The sequence below is a fragment of the Ictalurus punctatus genome, chromosome 19 (genome assembly GCF_001660625.3).
Source record: "Ictalurus punctatus breed USDA103 chromosome 19, Coco_2.0, whole genome shotgun sequence".
NCBI lineage: Eukaryota > Metazoa > Chordata > Actinopteri > Siluriformes > Ictaluridae > Ictalurus > Ictalurus punctatus.
The window spans coordinates 23,851,438-23,861,437 of NC_030434.2; the positions used below are offsets into that span (position 1 = coordinate 23,851,438).

The 10,000-nt window shown below is 42.8% G+C and overlaps 1 protein-coding gene across 4 annotated transcripts in view; it reads left to right on the forward strand.

The window, feature by feature from the left end:
• LOC108279443 (uncharacterized) overlaps positions 1–10,000 on the forward strand; it is a 69,562-nt gene that overhangs the window by 13,844 nt on the left and 45,718 nt on the right. For all 4 annotated transcript variants that reach the window (XM_017493698.3, XM_017493696.3, XM_053688049.1 and 1 more), the window contains 3 exons: positions 5,660–5,822; positions 8,239–8,694; positions 9,219–9,665. In XM_017493698.3, the coding sequence (XP_017349187.1) occupies positions 5,660–5,822; positions 8,239–8,694; positions 9,219–9,665 (1,066 nt within the window). The remainder of the gene's footprint in view (positions 1–5,659; positions 5,823–8,238; positions 8,695–9,218; positions 9,666–10,000) is intronic.

The following is a 10,000-nucleotide window of genomic DNA, read 5'->3' on the forward strand; positions in this document are numbered from 1 at the left end:
AAGAAAGGACGGGATTTTTTTGTTAAAGATATCTATGTAGCCTGTGAGAGCATTTCACGTGAAGAGAGCCAGATACAGGATGGATTTATGACAAATGCTGCAAGAATAAAAGATAAAGACGGAGGGAGGGAAAAAAAATCGTCTGGCGAGGCAGAAAGTAGAAAGTTGCCATGAATGCTAAGCTGCATCTGACACGAGCGGCTAATCAGATTTACTCCTCCCGATCTGAGCAGCGCTACAATGCTCCTCACTGTCATCCCTCTCTCTCTCTGTCTCTCTCTCTCTCTCTGTCTGTCTGTCTCTCACCCCTTGATCTCCTCCTCCAGCGCTCGCTTCTTTTCCTTTCCTCCTTCTCCTCTCCTCATCTCTCGCTCCCCCTGCGTCCCGTAGCAAAGCTAATTACGACGCAGGGCAGAAACACAAATCTGGCTGATTGAAAAAGTCACTCTTTTTCAGCGGGGTTTAACCTTGTTAGCGCTAAGCCTGGCTTTTGTGGACATCAGGCCTCTGTGAGAGAAATCCTCTGTTCGGCTGCAGACGCGGAGACAGAGACACGCTTCTGTTTGGCTCGTCCTACCCCACCCTCCGTCCTCCATCCTGCACTCGCCAAAGGGTTCATACAGAGGCAGTATCATTAAAACTGTGTGTATGTGTGTGTGTGTGTGTGTTTGTATGTGTGTGTGTTGAGACGGGTTGAGGACGCGCATGCATGCAGGCCTCTCTTCACTTAGGGCCATCTGGCTGAATGGACCCAGGCTAATGGATGCGCTACATTCATGCAAGTGTGCTACTCCACGTCTCTTGTCAGAAACCCGCTCGACACGGACGACACTCGGATAATGACATTAAGGCCCGGAGTGTGTGTGTATTGCGTGTCTTTTTGTGTGTGTGTGGGTTGCATGACCCCAGGAGGTCATGATGTTTCCTGCTAAAAACCTTGGAGTCCACTAAGTTAGCATAGCGTTAGATCTGAGATCTTAATAGACTCTCTGAGGGAACGTTTCCTGGAGCAAAGCTAGACTTTGGGATTCTTCACTTTCACACTGTACCCAATCCTGGTTCAGTTCGACGACAGACCGTGCGATAACGTGTCTTCCTCCGTGTCCGATTATACGCTAAAGATCCTCTAACGGTGAAAGGAAATGACTACGTTGCGTTTTCTAACGTGATCCGGAAATCATCTCGCGCAGAAAACATGAACGTGAGCTTAACGATTAGATCCGTGGAGTATAAAGCCGGCTTGACGTGAAAATCTGTGCCTGAAGTCACACACTGATTTCTAACTTATACTAACTGTAACTTAGTCACTTTTTCCTGAAGAACCAAGGAACACGAGGTAGCATGATAGTAACTAATATCTAATAATTGGCACAATACAAAGAAATTGCTGAACGAATACAAAATCTAGACAAAAACAGATAACAGTTTGCTGCGGGGGTTTCCTCCGGGTACTCCGGTTTCCTCCCCCAGTCCAAACACATGCATGGTAGGCTGACTGGCGTGTCTAAAGTGTCCGTAGTGTATGAATGGGTGTGTGAATGTGTATGTGATTGTGCCCTGCGATGGACTGGCACCCTGTCCAGGGTGTACCCCGCCTTGTGCCCGATGCTCCCTGGGATAGACTCCAGGTTTCCCCGTGACACTGAAGGAAGGATAAGCGGTATAGAAAATGAATGGATGGAGATAACAATTTATATTAAACACACACACACAAACAACGGTGAAGTATTTCCTCGTGTTAAAGTACAAAAGTCTAAAACTTACCCAAAATATGAGACTCATTCGGTGTCATTCTGTGAGAATATAGGAACATAACTAGTGACATGGTCATGTGATGAAGCGGGGTTACTCTTACTAGTACTAACGCAGCTGATTATTTTCCTATAACAGCACGTCCCGAAGTGTTTCATACCGCCTGCATCACAGCAATTTGCCAACAACAACAACAACAATAAAATGTATATTTGTCATACAAGTTTTTTATCCATTTATAGTTGCATTTAATACCGCAGAACGTCTAACGACATAACTTCCTCTTTTCACTTATGCTATAGCAGTTATAAACTGGCCGTCCTCTTACTATCTCTTGATTTGAATCAGACAGAAAAATTGACACTTGTTATGTAATTATACAAATCGGAACCCGTCTGTCCTGAAAATGTCGGACGGCTTAAACGTACAGGTTTGACCGGTACGGAGCGCTGACACTGGAGACTCCTTCCGTAAAATGCTAGAGAAGCATCTCGTCATAGAAAACATATATATATATATATATATATATATATATATATATATATATATACAGCGTATCAGCAATTACATGTGTTTATGAGGAGCTGATGTGTAAGCTGTTGCTATAGAGCATATTAATGCAAACGCATGTGCAGAATAGAGAATTTATACGATAGCAAGGCTACAGAAGGGTAAAATGTTCGATCAGAACCCAAGAATGACAAAGACAACGAGAGAGAGAGAGGGAGAGAGAGAGAGAGAGAGAGGGATGGGGCAAGAGACAATGAGAACCCACAAAAAGCAGTTATCTAAGATTGACCTAACTATGTTTGCTGAACAAATTACTGTCAGTCGATTCAGGAGAAATAAAGGGACTGATGAGATGTGTGCGTGTGTGTGTGTGTGTGAGTGTTTGTGTGAGTGTGATCTCCTCTGGTTGGGCAGGTCGGGGCCTGTTTTGTGACAGGTAACAGGCAGTAGGACACCTGTCTGCTTTCACCAAACAAAGGGCACATACAATCAAGCACAGATGCGAGCTTAAGAGACTCTTCAAGTACCTGAAACATCTGGGTGGAGCAAAGAAGGCAAAGAGAGAAAGCGAGAGAGAGAGAGAGAGAGAGAGAGAGACGAGAGAGTGTGTTGTGCTTTTCTAAACAACGTGAACACAATATGAATCCCACAAGCAAACTGTGCATGTGAATATATTTTAATAGGCGAGGGTTCAGGACGACGTTTGTGTGTGTGCTTCCGTCTTTAGTCTGTTTGGTGAGTAAATGGCAGAGGAGAAGGAAATTAATCAAAGGCAGCATGTCCATGTGTGTGTGTGTGTGTGTGTGTGTGTGTGTGTGTGGCTCCAGCCCAGCTCATCATCAGTCCAATATTGACCAAACCGACTTCCTCGCTTTCATCTCCTCACATCAGCCACGGTTTTAAAGGTTTGCGTTGAAGATGAATGGCACAGAAAGGAGTGGTGTGTGTTTGTGTAAAAGATAGCAAAAAAGGGAACAAGGGATTCAAAGTGACCCACGTGGACAAAAAGTCTCACGTGGACTCATTTCATCCACTCAGCACAAGGGGGCACTAAAGAAAGCAGTACTATAACACTTCGGTCTCGAACCTGAGCATGGTGTTTTTTCTAGAATATTGTGTCATGGGTGAGGAAGAACCAGGAAGCATCGTAAAAACAATGCATTTGGGCCGTTGCTCTTTTATTGACACACACACACACACACACACACACCCAATTAGGGGAAAAAGCCAGAAGGATGAACCCAAAGGAATATAAATGGACGTCCTGGTATAAAACAGACATGCGTGGATAACACAAAAAACAGCAAACTCAGATGCCAGGGGTTCCCATGTGAAGATCCAGTTGATTCCCTCTTTTGTTTTGTTTATTTATTTATTAATTACAAAGGATTATTATGATTATTATGATTATGAAGCCAGATTTTCACACTGACACATTTCAATGAAGAGTGTACATCCTATTTTAGTCGTTTTCAGCGATAAAAATGGACAAATCTCTCTGTCCATCTGCGTCCACAATTTCCACGACAATACTGATTGGCTCTGACTCAGTGAAACAACAGAAGACAAGAATATGCAGAAACATTTTTCCGAATATGGATTTGCAAGTGTGATGGCCAATAATGTGAAGAAAAAACAAAATGCAGAGGTCACACAACATTCGTAATGTCCATTTGGGGTCATTTGGCCAAAAAGAATTCAAACGCAAACATTAAACATCATGTTCATGAAGCAGACACAGGGCCTCATGGGTACGTAAAAAAGCGCTCGCTCTACTATGGCACACATCAGTGATGTAGCCTGGAATATATTTTGGTGGGTGATGAAATATGCTAAAAAAAAATAATAAAATCACAACGTCATCTGACTTTACGTTACCATTTACGGCATTTGGCAGACACCCTTATCCAGAGCGGCGTACATTTATCTAATTTTATACAACTGAGCAGTTGAGGGTTAAGAGCCTTGCTCAAGGGCCCAAGTGGCAGCTTGGTGGTACTGGGGTTTGAAATCACAACTTTCTGACCAGTAGTAGAAGCAGTGATGTCATGAATTTGGTGTTTAAATAATCTACCGACCAGTCTTACCAAACCAATCATCTACCATCAACCAGTCTTACCAATGAAACCAGTCTTACCATATCTACTATCAACCAGTCTTACCAAATCAACCAGTTTTACAAAATCAAACCATCAACCAGTCTTACCAAATCAACCATCTACCATCAACCAGTCTCACCAAATCTGCCAGTCTTACCAAATCAACCATTTACCATCAACCAGTCTTACCAAATCTACCATCTACCATCAACCAGTCTTACCAAATCTACCAGTCTTACCAAATAAACCATTTACCATCAACCAGTCTTACCAAATCAAACCATCAACCAGTCTTACCAAATCAACCAGTTTTACAAAATCAAACCATCAACCAGTCTTACCAAATCAACCATCTACCATCAACCAGTCTTACCAAATCAACCATCTACCATCAACCAGTCTCACCAAATCTACCAGTCTTACCAAATCAACCATTTACCATCAACCAGTCTTACCAAATCTACCATCTACCATCAACCAGTCTTACCAAATCTACCAGTCTTACCAAATCAACCATTTACCATCAACCAGTCTTACCAAATCTACCATCTACCATCAACCAGTCTTACCAAATCAACCAGTCTTACCAAATAAACCATTTACCATCAGCCAGTCTTACCAAATCTACCAGTCTTACCAAATCAACCATTTACCATCAACCAGTCTTACCAAATCAAACCATCAACCAGTCTTACCAAATCAACCAGTCTTACCAAATCAACCATCTACCATCAACCAGTCTTACCAAATCTACCATTTACCATCAACCAATCTTACCAAATCTACCATCTACCATCAACCAGTCTTACCAAATCTACCATTTACCATCAACCAGTCTTACCAAATCAAACCATCAACCAGTCTTACCAAATGTACCATCAACCAGTCTCACCAAATCAACCAGTCTTACCAAATCTACCATTTACCATCAACCAGTCTTACCAAGTCTTACCGAATTCATCTTCTGTTTGGGGCATTTATATCTAAAATTGTACCGATGCATCCCTTGACCTTTAATGGACATTATTACAGTGCGACATGACAGTGCATACATAAAAATATTATTTGACCATACCTTTTTGTGCAATAATTGCACTGCAGTGATGTCTGTACCCACCTGCACTCTGTGTGTGTTATGTCTACCATCCACAAATAAAGGATTTGGAACTGGGAAATATTCCAGCGGGGTTCAAAGGGAGAAATCCACCCCAAATTACACCACTGGACTCGCATAATTACTTAATATGCACATAATTACATAATACACTCACATAATTACTTCTCAATTATTCCTACAGGATGTCCTCCATAATGTGGAACCTCAACCCCCATGTTCACGTTTTGAGGCTCACATGAGGGCGTGTCCTGGCCTGATCAGACCGCCGTACTTCCCACGCACACACCGTCTACCAAGACCTCCGATGAAGATCCTCCGTGTGCCAAAACTGCCAAGACAGCAAGGTGAGACCTGGGTTTGGATCTGTTTAGGAAAGCCTTTGAAAGATCTTCAATGCGCCAAATAAATAGTGGGATTTACTACGTTATCGTTTCTATAGTAACAACTTACACATGGGCTGGTATGCTGGACGCTTAACATAAACTTAGTTTTTTAAAGCATGTAATTGTTGAAATGATGAAGTTTTCTGCAAGGCGTTTATTTCACGCTTATAGAAGGCGTCTCCAGTGTCACCGCTTTGTAAAGCTGTTACGTTTTGTTTTACGAAATCGTCAGGATAAAGGAGTTTACGTTATTATTGCGGTTTCTCCGTAACACGACAAGCTGTGTTTCTTGTCTTATTAACTTCAAGAGAGAGAGAAAAAGAGAGACTGGTGAGGGAACGACTGTTTATAGCTGCTGTAACATAAGTGAGAATAGACATGACAAAATTTTTGTCATGGACGTTCCACATCATTAGATGTAACTATAATTGGATAAAAAAAAAATTTTTTAAAAACCCGTCATTGTTCAATTTTTTTTAATTATTTATTTATTTATTTTTTACAAATTCTGTATTTTCTTACTATATTACCCCCCAACAGAGTTTTAAGACTGATGATATTCTTAGTCCGTGACCTAGTGAACCAGTATCGGCATGTATTTATTCATAGAGACTTCAAAGCGCTTCTGTGAGTCGCTCTGGATGAGGGCGTCTGCCAAATGCCGTAAATGTAAATATAAAAATGGTGTCAAAATAATGCCGGCAAATTGATCTGGTATAAGAGGGGCAAAACACTTGTGGCCAAATGTACTTTTGTCATTTTTAATTCAAAATGCAAACATCGAATTAAAATGATATATGTTTGTATATGCTTCTATATGGTATAATACACATATATGGAAATATACAGTATGTCTGTATTATATACTTCGGTATATGGCCATATATGTAATATCTATATAGGTTTCAAAAACATACATGAATATATCATATATGTTGTTATGTGCATTTGTATATACCCAAGAGAGACTAATATTCAGTGCTACCTCTGCCCAGGCTCAATGTAATGATGTAAAGGTATTTGTGTAGTCTCTGCCGTTAGAACCCTGCGGGACTATGTGTTTGAGTGCAAGCTGGCAAGAGAGCAGAGATCAGGGCATTGCACTACACCACGGGCCAAAACTAATTATACAGCCATATGGTGCTTGGAGGCCCTCACAATTGACCCAACCTGCCTTCAGCTCCCCAAGGAGTGTGTGTGTGTGTGTGTGTGTGTGTGGAGAAGGGAGGGCTGTAACAGGGTGCTATGACACATGTCGTTCACACACACAGAGGCACTCACACTTGTGGTGTGTGACTGTGACAGATGGAGAAGTCAAGGGTATTGTGCGTAGGGCAGTGCAGAAATGTGGGCTCCATCCCCTCCATCCATCCGCCCATCTATATATTGCTCCATCCATCTATCACGCTCACTCTTGCTGCTTTGACTCTTCGGTGAGACCGTATGACTGGAACAAGTGTGCTTTGTGCCGCTGTTCTACAAAGATGACACATCGTGTACGACGGTAGAACATTTCAGGATGCAGCGATCAGATGCATGAGTGGGACAAATAAGAATAGCAATCAAAAAAAATGTATTAAAGGAATCAAAAAATACGAAACCGTCACTGTGTTGTATGGTAGCACATATCGATCATATCCGGACATCTGAAATCCCGTCGAGGCGGCTGAGAGTCACAAATGAAAGCTCACTTGTATGCGTTCGCTGTCACTCTGACCATAATTAGTTTGTTGGGGGTGCCTAATTATGAGAACGAGTTCCTTCATATAGTGATCACAAGTGGTCATTACCATATCTTAGAGCCTCTGCATACTAAGTTGGGAACTAGACAGCTGCTCCTGGAAAAGCAGTAGCATTTTGAGAGGGGTGTCCAGGATGAATCTGGAGAGTAGGGGGCTCCCAGCAGGCAAAAGGCTGTTTGCTCTGTGTCTCAGCAGAGTGGCGAAGAGAAATGTCAGTGCCCCGGCCTCATCCCTCTCCCTTTTAGCTGGAAATGATGATGAATACGCTTTCTGCCTGACCCTCGCCAAGGACCCCCATGATAATTATTCAGGACCTCTCTTTGTGCACCCTGAACAATGCCTTTCATTAAGGCAGTGTGTGTGTGTGTGTGTGTGTGTGTGCGTGTGTGATGTCTTGTGCCGGACAGCCTGGAGGACGGCTGAGCGGTCCATCTCCATATGAGACAGCTGGAGTCAGAGTCTGATACGCTATTTATTCCCAGTCCTTTCTGTTCACAACATTTCTTTAGAGAAACTCTAGCACCTTTTGTTTCCTGTTCCGCAATTATAACCGTTTTTGGTCCGAAGCCAGAATTTCTCCATATGCTTATGCGTTCGTTATGAAATGACTTATTGGTGTCTTTCTGTCTTTTCAGAAACTCGGAGAAAGCAGAACTCCCTACAGCACTTCTCTGTGATGCTTCCCAGTGTACCAGCATCTCCACATCCAAGCGTGGCCTCTAGAGACCCCCTGCGCTCTCCAACACCGTCTGTCCACTCGGGGACAAAACCAGACAAGTTCCAGTCTTTCCATGTTCCCTCTCCAAACTCAGAACACACTACAATAAAGCAGGAAGATGTAGTAAGTCATAGAGAGGTTAGTTTGACTGGGCCCTCCTCCCCACAAATCGACTATGAGGACGATGAAGAGCCTAAATGTGAAGCAGTGACACCAATGACAATGACTCCTGGCACCCCATCAACCCCTGTGACCCCTCTAACACCAATGACCCCTATGACGCCGGATTCTCTTTCAGACCTGAGTCGTCCAGCGTCCAGTCAGTTTAGCTATAGCACCAACCTGAACAGCAGTCTATCCAATGCACCTTCAGGTACAATCCTCTTGAACTACCTCTGAATCAATCATTGTAATGTACTTGTGCATTTTCAAGAACAATCTGGTGAGATATCCTTGATTTTGTCCATAGAACCACTGCTGTACCATTCTGTCAATTAAAAATTTAGTTTCCGTATATATTTCCTTCAGTGTTCCCTTTATGGTTTCGGGAAAGAAGGCATTGTCAGACAGATGAACAATAGCAGCGTTAAATGACTTAGTGTTCCAAAAGTGTTTCTACTGGCAAAAATATCACCAGGTACATCCTCTACACACTATACAGAACTCATGATTTTTCCAGACCAGCTGGTGGGATGTCACCAATTTTTGGTTCAATGATGTTCTTGGTTGAGAAAAGAGACGATTTGGTTTTTAAATAGACTGAACGGTACAAAAGTGCGTCTAGGGGTGACATCTATGATATCACACCATATTACACCACATATCATCCCTGACTTGTCAATGTAAATCATGAACTGTTGATAAGTACTTGCATGCTTGTTTCTCTACTACTTCTAGTAAATCAGACTGATGACTCTGACGGTGAAGATGGAGATGCTGAGGATGGTGATGATATCAACAATGATGACCTTGAGGCCTGTTCCTCATCCTTGTCTGATCTTTGCTTCAGCTCTCTTGATGGAGCAGTCTTGGCCTCTTGCTCCCCCCCAACATCTAGTCAGTCATCTTTCTCCAAAAACCTGAGTTCCCTTAGCCAAGAACCTCGAAATACCAGCCATCGAGAAACCTTAAAGGAAACTCCAATTATTCAGGTTGAAGACCCTCTAGTGAGGGAAACCCCACACCCTAACCAACTTACACATACAAGTGTTAATGGAGCTCCAAGCCCTTGCTCTGCATATCCGGACTCTCAATCCAGACTGGCATCTGCTTCTCAGCTGGATGTTCGTTCTGACTGGACAACCTGCCGCTGGCCTATACTTCCTCCAATCACGCCTCAGAGAGGTAAGCATCTCTAGCTTAACCAGGACTGTCCCTACATATATGACTTTCATACTGTGCCATTATGAACCTGTATGTCTCGATCCTCTGCTGGACTTGTGTATATTCATAGACGCACTCAGGGGTGTATTGTGCCAAGCGTAACTAAACATTCAGGCACAAAAGGGTGAAAGATCACTCGATGCAGTGCACATCACGGTTTTGTCCACTACCACCATGTCACAAATATCATGGGGAGGGCTTTTCTTTTTTGTCCTTTATGAAAATTGTGGGTTTGAGGGATTTTCTTAAAGAAGACTTGAGCTTGTACTATTTGAATCCCCAGTTTGAATCAAAGC